The sequence below is a fragment of the Struthio camelus genome, chromosome 2, assembly GCF_040807025.1.
Source record: "Struthio camelus isolate bStrCam1 chromosome 2, bStrCam1.hap1, whole genome shotgun sequence".
Lineage (NCBI taxonomy): Eukaryota > Metazoa > Chordata > Aves > Struthioniformes > Struthionidae > Struthio > Struthio camelus.
The window spans coordinates 157,685,497-157,707,970 of record NC_090943.1 but is presented as its reverse complement, the minus strand read 5'-3'; the positions used below and the strand labels follow the sequence as shown (position 1 = coordinate 157,707,970).

The window sequence follows — 22,474 nt, the reverse complement described above, 5'->3', positions numbered from 1 at the left end:
CCTTATCTGAAGAGGCATTTCAGCAACAAATCATCATAAAGAAGCTGTGAAAGCCTGTTTAATGCTGGCAGGTAGTGTCTAGCCCAGGTGCTCTTAGGAGCCCATCATCTGACAAATAGTCTTCTGATAAAAAGATGCTTTATGACTGTAAAATCTAAAAGTGGAAAAACCAGTAAGGTCAGTTTAGTCCATCTTTTGCTCTACCAATGCAAGATGGACTTTTTTGCCTTTTCCCAATGCATTTTTATGCTGTTTAGTTCTAAAATTTCTAAGTAAACCACGACACATCTTCTAAACTCCTAGAGAAATTAATATTTCATACCTTGGCATTACAAGGTTTCGCCCTCTCCGTTGGTGTTCAGTCAAATAAATGAAGCTCACTTACCTTCTTTCATTATTTTGTGCTCTAGCCACCCCAAATCATTCTAATTAATTATCTCCCTTTTGCGTTTACCCAACTATTTCTAGATCTGAGCTGCATCTTTGCTTTCCTGAGTTATTCTAATGCTTAATCATACAGCAGTACATTGGTATCTTCTCTTTTATTGCATTAGTAACATGAAGATTCCCAAACTAATGCAATATTTCATGGAGAATTACTGCAAGGTTTCACAGCAGGAACTCTCTCTCAGGTATACTGCCTGCTTTGCAAACCGTAATAGCTTTTTTCCCCACACTGCATCCCAACTCTCTCTCTAAAAAAGATTTTAAATGTTTTTTCCCAAATCCTCTTTCCGTGACTATATTGTAGGGCTGATTTCTGTTCATATTAAGTTCTGATTGCTGCTGTTCTGTTTCTCTGTTTTCCCCTCACTGTTTGAAAGTCTTCCCACTTCAACAGTGTATTCTTGTAACAGGCTGTTTTCATGAGCTTCCCCGTTCTCCATGACCGTAAATACCAGCTAAGACCTCCCTATGATTATAAAAACAACTGCATCGCTAGTCACTGCTACTCAGACAACTTTCAACTCACACAACTTTCTTCCTCTTTAGGTGAATCTGAATTTATTTTTCAAGTAAGATTTCACAAGAAAGCATATGCAGATCCAGGGAAGCATTTTATCATAAATCTGTATGTAATACATTCCCTCCAGCCACGCATTTTGAATCCCATTTCAGACCATGACTCTACAGGCTTGTAGTTAGCAGCAGTCATCCGAGAAGGGGAACGTAAGAGCACGATGGGCAGACTCCAAAGTGTCTCCAAAGAGAGCGCATGAGGCCCCACACAGGATTTGGGCAAAAAGCAGAATTTATATGGCCTGAGCAGCGATGATCAGATATTATCAGCTGCTGGGGGTATGTGTAGAAACAGAACTTCAATCAATTAGGGGGGACTTCTAAGTTGAACTCAAAGGCATACAATGAGTTGAGATGATCCTAGAGGTAAGTGTACAAAAGAAAATGCGTCTCAGACATATTTGAAGTAGATGAACATTGTCCTTTACTGGACCTACCTCGTCCAGTGACAAACGCAATCAAACACGTATTCTGCTTCTGACTACATTCACATCCATACTCTTAATGCTTTTAGCATTGTTATTGTTGTTTAGTACTGCTATTGCTTTTCAGTGTTGTAACAGATGCCAGAACGTGTCCCTTATGCAATGTAAGAAAAATCCTTACACAGAAGTTAGACTTCACAAGATGAAAGTTTCAACACGCTACATTTATTTATCTCTTACATTCCAGTTACCTATTACATCTGTTTCAATAAAAATTGTCATTGGTACACAATTTTGTGCCACTTTCATTAATAACCTGCAATACACATCATTCAATGGTATCAGTTTGCTATTTTTATATATAAAAATAGAATAACCTTCCAACAGCAAAAACCCCTTTGCTTTTAAAGACGCAGATGCTCTACCATACCAGGCTTCATTACTATTAAATAAGGCGAGTGAACACACTTCTCAGTTTCTTCCTCAAATGCTTCTTTGTGCACTGGTTTATTTATAAATTCCTTTATTATTCCCCATTTCCTTTGTTAGCATGAAGTAATTAAACTAATTATCCTCTGTAAACCTCAGTTGACTCGCAATGTCCTTGGTTGTCACTTCTTTTTTTCCCCTTGGCCAAAACAGTTTTTCTTAACTTTAGATCTACATTTGGAGCTTACCGTTTTCCACAGCAGTTGTCAATCGTCCTTCAGCTGTAGAATCGGTTTGGCTTGTGCAGTCACCTTGCATATCGATGAAGTCTTGCTTCCTATGAGACCAGAATCCTTGTCCTGCTCCACCTATATCCATTATTTACAGGGATGAATTCAAGGAGCACTTGTGTATAGATTCCAATTTCTCTATCCATAAGAAATACTACAATCAGGACAGGGTTTTTTCTATAGGTCAGCAAAACCAGTCATGGTTTATTAGAGCGCTCTGGATGTGGCCTTGCTGCCTCTATGGGAGATGACAAAGGAAGAAGTTTTTCGCATCTTTTCTGAACGTGTCATAAATCTGTTCAGCCGTCTTTTTATGTTAAAAAAAAAAAAACCTACTAGGCAGTTTGCAAAGGTACAAGGTATCTTCTATATTGCCACAATGAGTTTAATTAGCTTACTGAACATTCAATATCTGTAATATTGTTTATGAAGGTAGTAGATTAACGGTTACATATTGAGGTATGTATTAAGTTGGGGTGCTCCCATAAACATGCCACAAGATATTCAACATCACAGCTCCACTATCAATTCCTCTCTCAGTAAAATCAGAGTCCTAACAATTCCACCAAACCCATCAAATATTCTTATATTCCAGCAATGGAACCATCCCAGGTTTGGTATCTGCTCCCAGTACTGTTTGTGTGTTTATCCAGCGTTTGCCTAATCTGAAATACTGAAACAGTCAATGATACAGAAACAAAACACTGAAGCAACTGTGCTGGTATTGCTTTGCTGGTGTATTTGTTGCCATTTCATTAACTAGCAGTAAAATATTAATTTTCAACACATGCTGATGCCCAGCAACGTCTTCCAGTTAAGGAACAGCTACTCATTTTAAAACTCCTATCTTCTTGACTGAAACCTGTATTTACTCATGGACGTGGCAGGAGGTAAATTATGTCCACTACTCTTACTTTCATCTGTGTAAGTCAAAGTGTATGGTTTTGGTCCAACACTTTGCAAAGTTCCTGTTTTGACAGTATTTACTGTGATAATTTACAGTTCTGTCAATTTCCACACTTTGCAATTTAGCTAGCATGCTATCTGTTCTCGTAGTGGTTTAAAGTGGTTTTTTTTCCCTCTCTCCCAGATGAAAAATTATAGTATAAACCTTGGCCACTGCCAGCAGATGCAGAGTAAGCTGAATATTGTATCAGCTTGACATCTACTTGCAATACTTGCACTCTTATTCACATTTTACGTTACTTTTACTCTGTTTATAAATAACAAAAATAATAAGCCAACAAACTTTAAAGATATTTAGTGCTCACACAGATCTATTATATAGACAGTGGAGCAAAGTCTAGTATAATCTCCATTTTCTGTAGTCCTTTCCATTGTTCCAAACTACAACCAAACGCTAAGTATTGAGAATTTTATACTCACACTCAAAACATTGGCGTCACTTCAAAATCCACTTCAAATATTTATTCCAAGAGGGATGTGTGCTTATATATACACTGAGTAGAAAGCTGCACTACATGTTGCAAATATAAAGATGTGCCTACATCTTAAATAAAAATCTCTATGGGCACCCATCACCTCCTTTGCAAAAGCTTCATTCAAACTTTTAATCTGTTTTGTCTTTACATAGGTTATATAATAGAAACACCTGTCACTGCTGAAGAACCATTACTCCTTGACCAATGTTATCTGCTGCAACGGTCAACCTAAACGGAAACTCAGCAGTTCTACTGCTAGCTTTGCCACTGAATGCTGAGTGAGCTATCAACTCTTCCATTTGTAAAATGGGAGTAAAGACTGTTGGGCATCCATTAATCTGTTAAACTCTTCAAAAAGAGAAAAAAGAGAAAAATTGGACCTGATCTTCCCCAACTGAAATCATATACTGTTAAGCAGGTGTTACTATTACGTGCCAGTGATTTTTACCTCAAGGAGTGGGCAAATGTGTTGAAATCATTAAAAAAAAAAAAAAAAACCCACACAACTTTAAGAACAATAAACCAGTATGACATCTGTAAAAAACATGCAACTTGAATCCATCAGAATTCAGTGAGTATCAAAATACTGCAGTGTATAAAAGATATCTTATAGATATCATTTAGTTGGATTCTTCAAAAGGTTTGAGCAAGCCTTTCATGCAAAACTATTAAGGAATCTAATTGGGCACAGGATGGGCATTAAAGGTAATACATAAGAAACAAGACATAAGGATGGTCAGTTTTCAACTTTACAAATATTACCAGCCAAGTGCCCTAAGGATTTGTACTGAAATGACATTATTTTAAATATTAATTGATCTGGAATAGAGAGACACACAGTCTAACAGCAGCATTTGTGGATAATAAACATTATTAGAATATTTTCAGGGCTAACGAAAATTGTGAGGAATACCTAAGGAAGTTAAAAATTAGCCAGAGAAACAAAATAAAGAAAGGTAAGTTTCATGACTAACACAAGATAACAAACTATTCAAATACACTGAAGTTTTCTGGCACTGGCAGTCATAGTAAAATGATCAATGAAAAGCACTACTCAGTACACTCTGGTAAAAGAGAATAAAGCATTCCAATCCTATATAATAGTACAGAAGTATGAGGCCCAACTTGAAGTAATACTCAAGAAAATGATAACTCAGTTGTGGAAGAAGTTAAGGTTGATGAGTTCTAAAGCCTTCACTTAAAAGGACTTAATTGTATCAATGAGGATAGGGGCATATCTACGTGGCTTCTTGTATTTTGCCCCAATCTATCTAATACCACACGTATATAGTGACAGGATATGGGATAAGATGACCTAATATGGCATAGGAGTCCATAGGTTCCCACAACGGGCCTGTATTGAATCGTAATCTCTGATCACTTATTTCTGTCCTGCAGCTTCCTGGAGCAACTTTTCTGTATTGACTTCTCCCACATATAGAAGCAGTCCACACTGCAGAACAGCATGCAAACTTTTTTTTTCTTTGAAGTGTTAAGTGTATTATACAAAATCTAGAAAGACTACATTTATAAAAAACTCAATTTATATAGCAATTCAAATTATTACTGTAAGTTACAAAACTTGCTATATTCAGCCTAATTGAATCACTCAGACACAAACTGTAGGATGAATCTTTTATAAAAAGAAAGTCAATACTATTTAAATTATCAGAGAAAAAACACTTTAATATCAAAAACTTTTCAAATATTGCTGTGACATGGTTGTGGGAAAACACGGTACTTCTTAGAAGGAAATTAAGTATATCTGAAAAAAAAAAAAATCAGCAGCTCTTCTAATTATGAAGTTTGATTTTAAGTTGTTTCCTTGCTCAGTTCCGCATTGCCAACATGGCATTTATATCCCAAATGAGATTCCGTAACTGATCCATGATCTGCTTCAGCTGTTGATTCTTCTGTTTCAATTTCTGTGGGAAGAGTGCATTAGAAGTTTTTTGGGGATCAATTTAGATAATGTAATCAGAAATTCAATAAAAGTCAGTGTTATGAAATGGTACATAGATCTTTCTCTCAGCTGTGAGCAACATCAATGGGATAATATATGCACTTTTAAACATATTCTTAAAATACAAGAAAGACTCAAGAGTTAAGGACCACCGTTAGAAGGGGAATGCTGTTCTTTTCACAGCAGTCTTTTGATAAAAACGCTTGATTTCTTCAAAAACTGAAGGCTCATCCCTCCAGCACTTAGCAAAGACACCACATTTTTGTGGGAAGAAGGGATTGATAATTCACACTAAAAGAGCTCAAGAAACTGGTAGATTTATGTAATTTTTATGTTGCATGAATTGGATGCTCAGAAATACGATGGATTAACAGCAGAAGTCTGAAGAAAGCCTGATGCACAGATAGAGTCAGTCAAGCTTTTCCAACTCTTCTGCCTATGTGGGTCAACCTCGATGTGCTACTGAAACTCTGCCTTGAAACAGATGTTCCTCAGCATGCGAAATTCTGTAAAATTGCATATTTGCTTTTGTGAACTGCAGAAGTACCTGAAGGAACAGAAGAGCAGCAAACTTGCTTCTGTTTGGGTCCCTACGGAAAATCATGTCTCTACAGATGAAAGATCAGTGCATTAAGCCACTGCACAATCTCCCCAGTCTCTCACATTTCACAATAATACATGTACTTGTGGTCTGATGTATTCATTTTTACGCTCAAATCAAAGCCCTCAAGAACTAAATTACTGCACATTGTTAGCAACAAACCTATGTCCTTCGTTTCATTCAGATTTCGGAAGGTAACAGCCTTCTTACCTTAGAGATCAAATTACTTATTCATTAGGGTAATCTGGAGTTTCAACTAAAGCAAAAGCCCAGGGAAGACTTATTACCATCAAAAAAGGGTAAACTATTACAAATGTCTCAGGTAGCTATAACGTTGTTCTTTGCACTATGCAAATAGCAACACATTAAAAGGATAATTCAGATCAGTAACACAACCAAAATAACTGGAACAGAGCTAAAAAGAAGCAACATGCCTTAATATTCTGAAAGCCAGTCTCCCGGATTTGCATGTGGACAACACAGTCATCTTCCTAAATTGCCCAGCTGGGTCAGCTGGGAAAGAAGTCCAGAAAAAAAAGGAAGCCTATACACTCCAGACCTGTACAAATGGCCTTAAGCAATATAACACTCAGGCTTACATTATATGGGAACATTCCATTCTGAGAATGGGAAATATCCCTGAGCACAGACTTTGGTGGACACACTTCTGGAATTCCACAATTTCTAAAAACAGACCACAATTCCAAAGTCTCCTGAGAAACATGCAAGACAGATGTAGGACAGCTCACATGCATTAACTCAGAAGTACTAATCAAGCATTATATTTAAAACAATTTTTAGTCTGTCATAACTATGTGCATATTATCTCAATTTCTTTTATTCCCATTTGCTAATCCAAGATGGCACTGCATACAGCAGAGATCCAACTCCTGAACAGAAGAGCTAAAACTGAGAAGCATGTAGTTACCATGGCATCCAAATGGCAGAACTGCAAGACTCTCCCTACAAAAGATAATGGCATAAGATCTTGACGTTTGAGAAGGTGCAAGAGGCATGAGAAAAACAAGCACATTTATATCTGTGGCATTTTAAAACATATTTCTGTTTGCCATAGTCAACGTTCAGTCTCAGAGAAATCAATGAATGATACATTAAAACTACTACTTTAATGCAAACTGTCACTCACTGATACTGAGGGCACGTCACTTACTTTTCAAAGCCCTTCATCAATAGAAACGAAGGTTGAACAGTCAGTGATGATTTTCAAGTCACAAACAGAAAGAAGAACTATTAACCTCTGATACTGCAGATTTTGTTCTCTCTCCATCCATTTCTAACTGTACTATTAAATAGTCTTATGCAGCTATGCTCATCTGAACTTAAACTACTTTACACAGGACATACGCAAAAAATTAATACTATAAGACAACAGGCAGAAACTGAACCACAGGCAGTTCCATCTGAACATGAGGAAAAACTTCTTTCCTGTGAGGGCGACTGATCGCTGGAACAGGTTGCCCCGAGAGCTGGTGGAGTCTCCTTCCCTGGAGATATTCAAAAGACGTCTGGGCACAATCCTAGGCAGCGTGCTCTAGGTGACCCTGCTTGAGCAGGGGAGTTGGACTAGATGATCTCCAGAGGTCCCTTCCAACCTCAACCATTTCGTGATTCTGTGATTTCCATTTTTTGTGCCAACATTATAAAACTGTAAGTTATCTGATCTTTAATTGACAAGCGAACCTTCAAATTGGATTCACTTGTTTTCAGTGTCTGTACAGACAAAAAACAAACAACTGTTACCTTTACCTATACGAATATCATTTTAGATCCTAAGTGTTTTATTTGCTTAACTCTTTTACTTTTTTCAGAGATGGAAAAAAACATATACAATGAAGCACCATCTCTGGACTGCTATGGTGAAAAATAACATAACAGAAGAACAAAACTCCACTCCAGAGAGCATGGTCTCCTAATTGAAGTGCGCATAGTGAATTTGTTACCGATCTCTGACAGGCAGTGGTCCACGCCACAAAGTACTATATAATTAATATGTTCTGCACCACTGGCAATGCTGGCCTCTTCTTAAGACTTTGCTGAGCCAGTAACAACATCTCAACTTAATTCTAACCTTGGAAAGAAAGGTGAAATAGTCTTCTTGGGAAATGGGTGAGTTTTGTGAGCAGTTTCTGCAGCAGTGACAAATTTTTGCCAGAACAGATTGCCTGCAAGTGGTCTCCCCCTCTTTCCTTCTTTTGCTGAAACGGCTAAGGTGAACTCTGGGCTGCTCGTCAGCATTAACAGTTGTAAGAAACAAGGAAAGGCTCTTCATCATACATACATGGTACAGCTTCTACCTTTATCTGTTTTAAGATGCCACAGGAAAATTAGCTCATATAAAACACAGTTTTACAATCAGTTTAAGTCATCTAGATTCACCTACATCTGACAGGTACATTTCTGCTATTTCCTCCCGTCTGTTAAAAAGGCGATCTAGCTGAAAAACCATCCTAAGGGTTTTCTTTGGTGATGTTAATTTTCAATGTGATTAACTCTCCACTCCAATTGACACTGCAAATATCAGTGCCAGCATGAGGGAGCCGGCACGGACTGGATCTTTCAGTAACCACATAGACCTTATAGGCTTAAGTACGCCAGGATAATTATGTAAACATATATATATAGGCACAGAAACGAGGTAAGTGAAACAAAAGGAAGGGAGAACCATACCATACTTCCAAAAAATATCCATCTTTCAGGGAACATCAAATAAAGAACTTTACATATTTCATACAGATTTGGGTTCAGTAGGGCACAGTAAGTTAAACTTTGACAGAAATCAATGTTTGCCTTAAACTCATTTTTGGTGCACTTTGACTTCACTTGAAATCAGTGCTAACTACAGCAAACCACAATCTTCTACCAGAGCTGCCTCAGAAGAACTTTTCTTTGCCTGCTGTCCCTTCTCTGTCCTGGTACTAAGCCCAGTTATCGTTTACATTTTAAATTCTACATATCACTCTTAGTCATTATTCTGCACTCAGTCCATTTTTTTAAAGGTCCCTCTTTCAAGCAAAGATATTGGCATAAATAATGTGGAAAAATAACATTATACTTTGACACCTGTAAAAGCATCGAAACTATGTACCTATGCTTTATAGGCACCTCTTCTGTTTAAGCAAAAAAGTGTTCCCATCTTGAAAATCTTAAATAAAAGACCATTCTTCTCCTGAACGGGCCCACTTTCAGTTCCTACCTGTTTTGTTCAGGAGCTGCAGCTTTAGAGGTCAGAAGGGCACCTAAGCTTACTAAAGTATTAAGTACTAGTAGTAGTGGTACCTTTACTTGCATAAATCTCAGCTGAATTAACACTACTACATTTACCTAGTTGATTATCACTCTACTGTGAAGAGAATTTTCATCTTCTTCCTTTTCATATGCATTTTATTACTTCTGACCACTAAACTATGCCATAAAAATGTTGTAAAAAACTATATGCTCTAAAAAGTGATTACTGAAAGTCCTATGAAGGTGACAATGACCTCTGTTTTTCCATATAAGTCAAAACAAAAGAAATTTCCACAGGAAAAATATTTACGATAGGTAACAAATAGTGCAGCCTGGGCTTGCAATTTATACTTTTTATACTTTTTTTTTTTTTTTTTTTTTTAAGCGAGTCCTTCATTAAGTTCCTGAAGTCAGGAGGGGGGAAAAATCTTCTTCTCTTTTTTTCTTCAGTTTTAGAATCAAAAGGCTTACAACATTGTGTGCACACAGCAGAAAATGAAATTATGACAAAAAAGCCCTAACACTTTGCTCAAACTCTCTTAAAGTTGCTGGACGATATTTTAAAGTATGGCTACTCAATTTATACCAAGGTCCACCTTCCATCATACTAAATTTACACATACAGATATTTGTATACTTTTTAAGTGGACAGAAAGTATTCACCACTAACACACTAACTGCCGTGAATGTTTAATTGTTCATTAGCTACATTTTTTTCTGATGTCATTCACAGGCATAACAGTTCTATCCTTACTGCAAAGGAAAAAATTGGGTTTTCTGTCTCCCTCCTGGCCTCACAGCTGAAAGGAAAACTGCTCCTTATGCATACATAGCTTATGTTTCTGAAAGAAGCAGAGGCACGAGTGACAGCCTGTACTCCCCTACATGTTCAACACTTCCCACATATTGAACAAGACAACAACTGCATATATCCTCTGCCCTGTCACTCGAAGAGGTGGATGTTTCCTTAAAATACGTGTCTTTAAAATAGGTGGATGTTTCCTTCATGCTAATTACTATAATACTTTCAGTTAATACTATTAATTCTGTTATATTCACTTAATTCAATTACACTATTACATTCAGTGATGAGGTCTGAGGTCTTATTTAGTGAGTATCCTTTAAACTGTGTAGCTTGTAATGGAATCATTCGTTCACCAGGGCACTTTTCCACGACACTCCTCACTGTTCCATCACCTTTCTTAATATGAAAGAATTATTTCAGTAACATCGTTTCACACAGATATATGATTTTTATAGATGGCAAACTAAGTCACAGGAAGATCAGGGATAAAACTAGAATGCTTACTAACTTTGTCCAGAGACACCTCAAGTTACGTTACATTGCTATACTTGATATTTTACAGCTTCCTCTATATTCGAAGGATGGCTATCACTAACTGTAAGGGGAAGGACTTGACAATTTAGCACCATGGAGATTTTGATATAGAGACAAGGATAAAAATCCAGTTCTTAAGAGCAGCCTTCAGTTACATTACTCACATTAAATCTCTCCTCCTTTTTACCAAACTCTCTGCTCATTCAATACCCACATCCAAGTTATACAAAACATAAACCACTGTTCCTATAACCCTATTTATTACAATCCTGATTCAATGTAAACAGTGCCTAGTCTGTAAGAAAGACAGACTAGCCCAAGGACTCTTCCAGAAAAGAAGAAGAAAAGAAAGGAAATCAAATGTGATAACGTAATAAAGATTGCATATTACGCATTCTTAGGAGGACACAAGAGACAATTGGGACTGCAAGGACAGCTTTATGCTTAGCGTTTCCTAACTTTTCTCAAACTTGCAACCGTAACATCGATTTAATATAGGAAGCTATGTTAAAAAAGCTATGTTTTAATGTAGGAAGCTACATTTCATTTTTCATGAAGTGTTTCACATGAAATTGCAAATGAAAAATCTTATTATATGGAAAATAATGCATCTGAGAATGCTGAGGGAACTGGCTCATGTCAGTACAAGAGCACTCTCTGTCACTTGTAAATGGTCATGGAGATCAGGAGAGGTTCCTGATGAAAAACCAAACATCTCGCTCATCCTCAAGGAAAGCGAGAAGGATGCAGAAAACAAAGGAAACAACAGGTTGGTCAGCCTAACTTCTGATGCCAGGAAGACTACGGAGTAAATTGTTCTGGAGCTCATGTCCAGCCACATGAAAGATACGGTGCTTGGGATCAATCAAGTAGATTTAACAAAGGTAAACTGTTTCTGACCAACCGGATTGACTCTTATGATGAAACGACTGGCTGTGTGGATGAGATCAGAGCAGGCAATTTTGTCTACTTCGATGTCAGCAAGGCTTTTGGCACTGTCTCTTGTAGTACAATGCAGTCAAATTGGAGAGGTACGGTTTGGATAGGTGGACTGTAAGGTTATTGCATAACTGGCCAGAGCAGTGGACTGTAAGTGTTGCAAGTAGCAATACTAAGTCCAGCTGGTAGCTGGTGACTAGTACTAGTGTTCCTCAGGGCTCATACTAGAGCCAGTGTTCCTAATCTCCTCACTAATGACCTGGACAATGTGACAAAATGCACGTTAGAAAATTTGTGAACACCACCAAATTGGGGGAAATGGTCAGTATACTCAGTAGTATGACTTCCAATTCAGAGGAACTGCCACAGGCTGGAAAAGCAGGCTGATGCCTATCTCAGGAAGTTCAACAAAAGCCTGGCAAAATCCTACACCCGGGACAGAATAAACACATGCAGCAGTACAGGCTGAGGGCTGACTGACTGGAAAGCAGCTTTGCAGAAAAGGATCTGGATACTCTTTTGAGACTTTCTGACAGGCTGACGTGAGTCAGCAGTGGATTCCTGCAGCAATGAAAGCTAACTGCACCCTGGGCGACACTAGCAAGAGCATACCTATCAGATCAAGTGGAATGATTATTCCCCTCTATTTGGCACTAGAGAACTGCTGTCCAGTTTGAGGCTCCTGAGTACAAGAACACTAACATGCTAGAGCAACTTTAGCGGAAGGCCACCTAAGATGACTAGGGGGCTGGAACACATATGAGTAGAGGCAGATAGAGCTCAATCTGTTTGGTCTCAAGCAGAAAAGGCTTAACACTGTCTTCAGCTACCTGATGGAAGGTCATAGAAAAAATAAACCTGGGCTATTCTCGGAGGTGCACAGCAAAAGGACAAGGGGCAATGGGTAAGTTAAAACAAAGAAAATTCTACTCTAATATCAGGAAATTTTCTTTTACAGTGAGAGTTGGCAAACACTGAACAGGGGTCCAGAAACAGCAGAACCTCCATCCGGCCAGATATTCAAAATGCTACTGGACGTGAGCCTGAGCAAACGGATTTAGCTTGGATAGTTGGCCCTGCTTTGAGCTGGAGGTTGGATAAAATAATCTCCAGAGCTCCTTTCGAGTCTAAATTCATCTACAATTCTGTGATTGCAGAGAGAAAATTTGGACAGCCGAAACAGTATGGAACTGTGCCCAGTGTAGATTAACATGCTGACAAGGTGCCCAAATAAACAATTCTTCCTCTCTTGCCAAAGCGTTCTTTGGTCCCTGTTCAGATTCAGTGTGAAAAGGATTTACAAATTAGGTTGCAAATAGATTCAAATAGTGCAGAACTGAAGGACAGTTTAGAAGAAATACAAATTTCCAGCACACTTGAAAGTACGTTTCAGACAAAGTTCTCCTCCAAAAAGAAAGACTAATCACAAATGCCTGTCATTTTAAGGACTACTTCCCCAAAAAACATCAGCTCTCATGTTGTTCTCACGTCGAACAAGGAAACTAATGTGACAGATGAGGAAGCTCGAGCCACTATTTTTTCTCCCTTCAGCTGGTTCTTTAGCGCTCAGCTAGTCCTTTTTGCTGTAGATAGGCCATATCGTTTCGTGCTTGCAATACCAAAAAAGCATTCTTGCAGTAACCCAAGTATTGCTTTGATAATGAACAACGGTTTTGCTACGAAAAAGGCCAGAGGTTAATTCACAACAACTTAACTTACAAGTCTGTAATGTAAAGTTGATTGTTTTTTCCTCATTTAGCGAGACCATTGTTAACCAGTAAGTAAAGACTGTTAGACTAACAAATATGATACTTAACAGTATTTCAAATCATTTCATTTCCACACATATGTATTGAGATTACTAGTTATGACATGCTTTTTCTAAGCATTTCATTCCAAATCAGACCTGAGCATTAAAAAAAAGAAAAGCTGTTATTTGTTTCATTTCTAAAAAAGAGCAGTAAAGAAAAATGCTGATAATGCAGCAGCACAGATTAAAGTGTTCTCAGTCTATGAATTGATATCTTCTGTTGTAAGTCCTGTCAAATGTACTTCCAGACTCAAGGTGAGTCTCACATCTTGAAAATATTACACACGACACTATACGTGGAATGTAAGAAACCTGCAGATAGAACAACAGCTTCCAAATGTTGCAAAGAGCAATTATCTTCAATGAAAGCTGGATCAGGATTTTTATCAGCAGACCTATGCAAATGCTAAACTGATTCTGGAGCAGTAAGTTCCAGAAGAGAGTCAACCATCTCACCAATGTACAGTCCTGGAAAGCAAATACAAATAAAAGGAATAAGTAACATACTTGGGAAGTCGAGGAGAGAGTTGTGTAGTAAAGAGTCAGGGGTAGTCAGTGCTGAATAAAGAGAATTTTTTTTTTTTTTTTATAATAATGGTGCGTACTTACAAGCATCCTGTTTAGTAACTGCTTATAGGGCAAAAAATCCTTTTTACTTTTAAGCTTAATAGGTTTCATTTAAAACTACAATTGTTAAATATTATTGAATTACTAGGACAGGAATTCATTACCTTGTAAATTAAAGGACAAGTACTTCTTAGCCAAGGCGAAGGCATGAAACACTCTGGTCTAAAATATAACAAGTCCGATGTAGCAGAATAAATAAATAAATAAGGTGTGACTATAAACTGATATCAAAAGCTACTACAGTATTTTGGAACTGTGCTACTTCAACAGGTATTTCTGTCCCTAGAAAGAGCAGGAGAGTCCAGGAAGCAGGTGGTGGTGGCTCCTGGCATGGTAGTTTTTGCGTGAGGGCAGATGATCCGCAAGGTAGTAGTTTGGGTTGGGCTCCTTACTGCAGGGTAATGTCTCTCATATACACAGAGGACCACTAATGAGATCAGACTGTCTGCAAGTCATACACAAAGGGCAAAAGTAAGAGAAACCTGTTCAAGGCCCAGGAATTCAAATCTCTCAACAATGTCAAAATATTTGGGTTACTGCAAGAATGCTTTTTTGGTATTGCAAGCACGAAACGATATGGCCTGTCTACAGCAAAAAGGACTAGCTGAGAGCTAAAGAACCAGCTGAAGGGAGAAAAAATAGTGGCTCGAGCTTCCTCATCTGTCACATTAGTTTCCTTGTTCGAGCATTTTTATCTAGACTTTGCATTACTGAAAACGTGCCAGAAGAAATTAAGCAAAACTGATGTGGAGACAGAAGTTACATATTATATAGAGCGAAAAGCTATCAGGAGTACCAGCTAAGAACCAGAGAGGCTATCTGAGCCCAGCAGGGTCAGAAATTGGACCGATTAACCTGATTCCACTGATTTTTCCTTGCAAAAATGAGAATTGCTTTACGTGTAGTCATAAAAAACCAAAGCATTTCCTATTCCGTACTGTATTAAAACCTGAACTTTGAAGCCAACAGTGTAGTTTCAAAAAGAAGCAGTTTAAATTTCTTTTGCAGCAGTTAGTAAAATCGTCCACGAAATATCACAGAAAGTTCAACTATCTTCTCAAGATTTACTGTGGAAAAGTTGGAAAATGAGTTTAGGCATTTAAGTGTGAATACGGGATTTCGGACCGGATTTAAGAGAATGTCCGAATGCTTTCTTAATTATTGAGTTGTTACCAACGCTTCTGTAACACCATCAACCTCTTTGCGGTTTAGAACTCATCATAAACATTTATGAAATTCTTTTTACAAGACCATGCCAAGGAGTTTTAAAAAACATTAGCATACAAGTACAACAACAAGGGCAAAAACATGTCATAAAACTATCAAAAAGGCAGCAAACGTGGACAGTTCAGCTTATTAATAGTTAAAGATTGCAAATAAATGTGCATAAATTCACAGTATAACATTGCATACAATATAATATATACAACCCTGTTACATCAGCACTGAACAGAAAAAAAACAGCAGGAAAGCTGACAACTGCTTTTCTATGAATTCGTCTTGTCTTATATTCACCTGCACAATATGCACCCATTTTTCTAAATAAATGGGTTTTGAATAACCCTGTGTGTCTTTAAAATTGTTGAAGGTAAATGTAAATATCGAAAATATTTTAAAAACTGAAAATCCACCAATTTTTCTGTCTATAAAGAAGTATTTTACTCATTCATTTTATTTGTTCAGTTGTTTTTGTGGATTATGGCTCCTTTTTACCTAGCATTTACATGTATTAGAGCTCCAAAAAAATGTAATACTATCTTGATATTTTAGAGAGTGAAGGAACAAAGCCCAAAACTATGGTCTGGTAAAGCTACATATTTTTAGCCTCAGTATTATATTAGCATTTACTACAGATTTGAAACACTCCTTAATAACTGTAACTGCCATTCATACTGAAAATTTTATATCATCTTTATCATATATAGTACATTTTTTAATCCTGAATGTGCCATGATGCAATAAATGCTATGTTTAACAAAACGAATGTTCTTCCTTGAATTGTCAAAATAGAAAAAGTAGTCCTGAAAATCCCTTATTTATTCCCAGTATCGTGACAAGAGTTACGTATCTGATGTTCCACACGTATTTTTAACGCAGTAGCCTACACAATCCTCTGAAGTCAAAAAATTCCAACAGGCACCTTCCCTCCATCTGCATTGCCAATATCTAGTGGATTATGCATAACTATAACATAATACATTCAGAACTGTATTGGTTTAAAAAAAGGAATAAGATAAAAATGTCACATACCTAAACTCAAAAGCCAGAAGCACAGTTAAAAAAAAAAACTGCTTACTACAAGGTAATTCTGAAATAGTCATGTACAACAAATTTTTATTACTAAATTCAATGGTAGCCATCACACATACTGCATTTAGTACAGCAGTCTAGCAACACATGCTTTGTAATGACAGAGTGACATCTTCTGTTTTATGCAAATCAGTCTCAACTTGCTTACCTTGTTTACCTCCATGATTTCCCTTCTCTCTTCAGTAGCAAAACGAAGCTGACTAGCAGCACCACGATCATCGTGCTTGGATCCATCTTCTTCAACATATGGAATAAGTTGCTGTGAAGACAACAAACACTAGCTTTAAAAAAAATAAAAAGAAAAAGTGGAGAGAGTGAGAGAGGGGAAAACAAAGGAGAGAGTGAGAGAGGGGGGAAAAAAGGAGGAAAAAAAACTGAAGGCAGGAGATACAGAAGGTACCACCATTTTCTTCAGAGACTCAAACTTCCCAAGAGGAAAGAAGTAGAAACAGTCTTACTCCATCACCTCAGAACTACAGGCCTTGCAATGGCCTCTGCCCATTCTCTGTGAAAAGTCTGTGCTTCAAAAATATGCATTTCCACATACTGTCATACCTAGGCCTAAGCAATTTCACAACTGTGGACGAAACTGAGTCTTAACATTTAGTGATATCTGATAAGCAAGTAATCCCTGTATTCTTGAACTCTGTAGATTAGGAATTTCATGAACAGAAAGAGTTCTGTCACCAGTTGACAGGTAACCAGAGTCTGAGTTTTTCCTGTCAACCAATAACCTGCTGCATACTAATGAGGCTCCTGTCTAATGCTTATCATAAGAGCTTCTCCTGCATTCACAATTTGCCACTCCTTCTCAACAACCTTTATGACTAGACTTTTGAAAATGCCAAATTTGTGTGTCATGTGAAGGTATTCTGGTCAGGCAGGACAACAATGTTATGTGCACGACTTCTTTGCAGTGAAGAACCTTACTATTTGCTACCCTGAAATCACACTCAAGATTAGACAAGACTTAAAAGGGGGAAAAAAACCAAAATAAATTGTGTATCATTGAAATATAAAGCCAATTATTTTCTAACTGTCTGTATTCTGAATATCAGAGTCTCCTTCATGTTACATTCCAGCTACTAGCTGAACAGAACAGACGTATCGTTTATTAAAGCAGAAGTCCACTTCAAGCTTTCTCTCCCGAACTCCAACTTTCTCTCTGGGCACAAGGCTACTCTACAAGTTGCTCTGTTGTCTGAAGACAGCAATGGATAAAACGTAGTTAAGTGACTTCTGTTAACCCGCAGCCTGATTTTAAGGTACCAAGGATATTAATGTGCGAGCCTCCCTGTAGTAAAAAAATCTCTATGATACAGCAGTAACTTCTGGTTTACAGACATACCTTTTACACGCAGGTTACGTGTCCTAGATTGCGTTTAACATGTAACATGCCCCCAGGTCAATTCATTTTTATGCAAATATACCCTTGATATAGTTGGTAAAGAAGAGATTTGCCCATACTGTCCATTTTGTCAGTATGGACAATATATGCAAAATTTTAAGGCAGCACGTGGCAGCACTACAACTGAAAGAAGCACTTCCATCCTTTTCTTACTCTCAGTTGCTCACTCCTAATGCCTCTTTTCCCAGCATAACTTCCCATGCAACTGCACAGTGAAACAAGCTAAGGAACTGATCAGATTCAAAATGTGGTTATGCGAATATTTGCGCCAGCAAACAGGAAGCAACAATACAGATGCTGAGAATGAGCAGCCAAGGCAGGATGAGACTCATGCTAGCAACAGTTTATCTTGCCTTGAATTGTTCACAAACTACAGTGCAATTTTGAAAGATATTATTCCACACTATGAAATTTTACCTACATGAAGTTGCCATTACTATAAAATATTTCAATGATATGCTAAATATAATATACAGTTGTCTTTTAAATAGAGACCAGTCACTTGGTTAATACCCTAATTATGACTTGCTATTTGGGTGAGCCTCTGTTTGGCTGTTCTTAAGAACATCCCTGCAGCTGCCTAAAAATAATTTTTCTATAACGATTTTCCACTGCGATCTCCTCAGGCACACAACGCATTGTCTTTTCTTGTAAGCTTCTATGAAGCCAAAATCTTTAATAAAGAACTTCTACATGGATATTAACCTATGTATCCTTCCTTAAGAAAAAATTAACAAGAATCAGTAAACGTACTTGATACAGAAGAAATACATGCTTCTGTGTCAGAACACTCCCAAACTACTAACATCTAATTCAAAAATAATTATAACATTTTATATGTAGCATAAGCACACAAAGCCTATACTCTACCGTTTTCTCTCTCCTTTTCCATTTTCAAAATTTGTATAGTATTTCAAAATTATTCAGCGTCACAGAATTGAGATAAGTTAAGGCTGAAGCAAAGTTATATCCTTGTTCACATGACATTCATTTAAGATACCAACTGCTAAAGGATCAAACAATTAGCCATTGAATAATTGCCTTTCTTGTTCAATGCAATCTCATAAGAAGGCTAATAACTGGCTAAAAAAGAGGAAGGAAGAACATCATATATCTATCCCCCTAGACCGATAAGAATCAATTATGTGAAAAGAAAAATCATTAAATAATTTAACTGTTTAAAAAGAGATTTGCTGACATCCTTTAAAGATACGGTTAGAATGCCAGTCATTAGATAATATGATTGAGACTATCCTTGAAAAGATGAAACAAGAGTTAAAAAAAAATTGATCAAGAGAAATGATGTGACACTTCATTCACCGTAACTCATAAAATATGAAGTAGGCATTTTGCTAACATCAGAGCAGAAAAGACTAATTTGATAAAAATGAAAAAAAAAAATCCATCTGTTGATAGAAAACTTGGCTGTGCATAAGTTATCAGGAAGGCCTTAGTTTAGGAAGGTTTAAAGGGACCGGTCATTTTCCCTGTGGAGATTCCTCTTCTTCTGATAACAGGAAATAATTTTTTTTTTTAAAGAGTGACTGTACCTCATCCCAACTGTACGTGAAAATAAGACACAGCAAAAGCATTTTAAAGGGATATAAGTACTAAGCTTTTGCATACAAGCCAATTTTAACAAACCATAAAAACTATTCTTTTAAAATGGGAAAGTTATCTCACTCCTTTGCTTGCTGCAAGGTTTCCCAATACCTTTCTCGGAAACATATGGCAGTGACTGCTGACATAAGTAGATTATTAGATTAGAACGGACTGTATAGCTACTCCTTCATTTCTTTATTTTTATCCAGTGATAAGACTCAAATACAAAATATAAAAGATCACATTTAAACAATTATAATTCAATAGCCTGTTAATACAGTTGCTTCAGAATCCAGAGATCGGTAATAAAAGAACTTCACAGTGTGGGTGATTACAGAGCTGCAGAAACTCATATCATAACACAAAAAAGCCTTTAAGAGCATCACTAAGAATTAAAACTAACTTAACAAAAGGGGGAAAAATGAAGTTCTGATTTTATTAGAAAACGCATTTTTATTTGAAAAACATTTGGCCAGTCCTACTTCCTGGAAGTATTATAGTGTTAATTTTTCAACCACCACTGCACACTCATATTTGGTTCACATTGGCCCAGCAAGTTAATAGCTAAGTGAGGGAAGTGAGTGAGAGTGACAGGAAGAGCAAGGGAATGAGCCTCGTTATTTAGGAAGCCAAGCTGGCAGGTGAGGGCTTTGAGTAGACTTTTACCATTAAAACAACCTCTTCAAAAAATTTACCCAACCCCCTTTTTCCTAGAGGAAACAAGTGGTGAGTGTACCAAGAAGTCTGATACAAAAGACTAAAATTTGAAATAAAGCTTGATTTCAAAATTGGATCCCTCCCAATTGGTAAAAATCGTTGCTGTTAGTGTGAAAGTTTCACACTCTTTCAACCAGTTCCAAATAATAAATAGAAGTCAGTTCAATGAAGAATTTCAGTCTCATTTTAAAATGTTCATTATGGCTCCCTGGTGCAGTTGAGGAGAACGGGTGGTACGCGAAACAGAGAGTGATGATTCTGATTTGTAATTTATATATAAAATAAAGATACTTACTTCTATGGGAACAGGATCAAGTCCTGCACAGTTTTCATTGCATTTGTCATAGACTAATCTCAATTTTCTGAAGAGTATTGATAGCTGCCGGAGATGTTCCTGCAGCTTTCCCAGTCTGTCTTGATACGTCCCAGTATGATAAGTAACACCATTCGGTAACTTAGAAAGCCAAAATGCAAAAACATTAACAGTATTAATTTACAGTTTCTCCCACAGCAACAAAATAAACTAAAATAAATCAAAGGTTTCTTTGTACATTGTAAAATAAGATAATCACACTATCTCCACAGAAGTCACTGAAATTTGTGATATTTTCTTTCTCAGTAAAACTCTGAATCTTGTCTGCTCATCTGATGTGCTCATCCAATGCGCCAAATCACTGCTGTCAGACACCTTCACGTATTTTATATTTTGGCCATTGTCAATGTCCCTGTAACTTTCAGTCAACATCTTCAAAATGCTTCAAAATGGACACTACTTCAACCTGTTATTACTATTATATGTCTCAATCCCTAGGTCTCAATTCAAACTCATATTCAAAGTGATTTAGTAAAACTCTTAAGTACATACGTCTATGGCTAAAATAACCGCAATAGGAAACTTCTATAGAAGGGAAACTACATAGTGAACAAGAGTGATTATTTCTATGTTTGTCTTTCAGGCTGAACGCACATCTACTCTCAATGGAGAAACGACCCAAGCTTGTATGTTTTCTCAGCAAGTAGCCCCAAATAAAGATTATTTCCACTCTGGTAACAGAAAGAATGTCACAAGATTTCAGTGGAAAATTTTATTACAGAAAAAGATTTATGAAAAATGCCTCTAAAATTATTCTCCAGGGGATAATAAGGATATAGAAGGACAAATGGCACATAAACACACTCAATTACTCTTAGATGAAAACACTAAGTGTACTCAGACTGTATCAATTGTGAACAAGTCAGTTCTTCTCCGTGTTTTCATTGTTCACTTAATACACAGGAGGAACCAAATGTATTAATAGTGGTATACACACTTCAGCGCCCAATCCACCTTTTCAAAGCAGTTTGATCAAGCTATGCATTTAAATATCCTAAACTACCTCCAAGCATATAGGCAGTTGGTAGTGCGTACACAGGAAAAGAACTTAGGCCCACAAAAAGAAAAAAAAAACCCAAACACTTATTTCTCACCTGCATATTCCTCAGCAACTGGAAGATTTCCATGGTTCGAAACACAATATCCTGCACGGTCTCTTGGCCGATACGACAGAGTGAAGCTGTATTTACCTCCCTAGCTGCTTGAGCCTGTGTCCCTGAGAAAGCGCCGGGAGGCATTCCTGCCCCAGCTAGAGGGGGAGTTGACATCTCCCGCTCTCAACTAGCCCCGCTCAGCCAGGCTGCACAGAGGAATTAAGAAGGAACGATTAAGAACTGGTTTGTTACAACAAACACGCTTCCATGCGGCGGCTCTACCATTCCTTTCCCCAACACGCTGTCCTACCGCAGATCAAATTGTTAAACGGCTACCAGACGGCAGCTGGGGGCTGCACCCTTCGGGTTGGGCCAGGGCTCCGCGGAGCCGCCAGCCGCTGCCGGCGGGACAGGGCAGCCCGCGGCGCGCTCCTCGCGCAGGCTACGCGCCCAGCTCCAGGGCGCCACAGCGCTGACCGCGCTTCACGGCGCCGCCGCTCTCCAAGCGCCGGGGAGGCCCCGAGCGGCGGCGGCGGCGGCGGAGCCCATCCCCGCGCCGGCCGCCGTTGCCCCGCGCCCAGCCCGGCCGGGGCTGCAGGCCCTTCCCCGGCCCAGCGGGCCCGCCAACCCCCCGCGCCGTTACTCACGGTGGGCCGCTGGCGGCGGCTCGTCGCCTTGGAAACGCGCGGGCGGAAGCACTCGGCGGCGCCCGGAGGCCCGGGCCGAGTCGAGCAGGAAGTGACGTCGGGGCAACGGCCGCTTCGGCGCGGGGGGGGGCGGGGGCGTCGCAGCCCCTCCCCCAGGGGAAAGGCGCAGCCGCCTCAGGGCGTCGCGGCCGC

General features: G+C 38.3%; 1 protein-coding gene across 1 annotated transcript; it reads right to left on the bottom strand.

Moving 5' to 3' along the window:
• Positions 1-1,650: 1,650 nt before the first annotated feature.
• MED30 (mediator complex subunit 30) lies at positions 1,651-22,403 on the bottom strand. Its single transcript, XM_068933154.1, has 5 exons — positions 22,283-22,403; positions 21,636-21,841; positions 20,464-20,622; positions 16,590-16,700; positions 1,651-5,531 (listed from the first exon to the last, which is right to left on the bottom strand). The coding sequence occupies exons 2-5, from the start codon at positions 21,807-21,809 to the stop codon at positions 5,436-5,438; spliced, it is 540 nt and encodes a 179-aa protein (XP_068789255.1). The 5' UTR covers positions 21,810-21,841; positions 22,283-22,403; the 3' UTR covers positions 1,651-5,435.
• Positions 22,404-22,474: the final 71 nt, after the last annotated feature.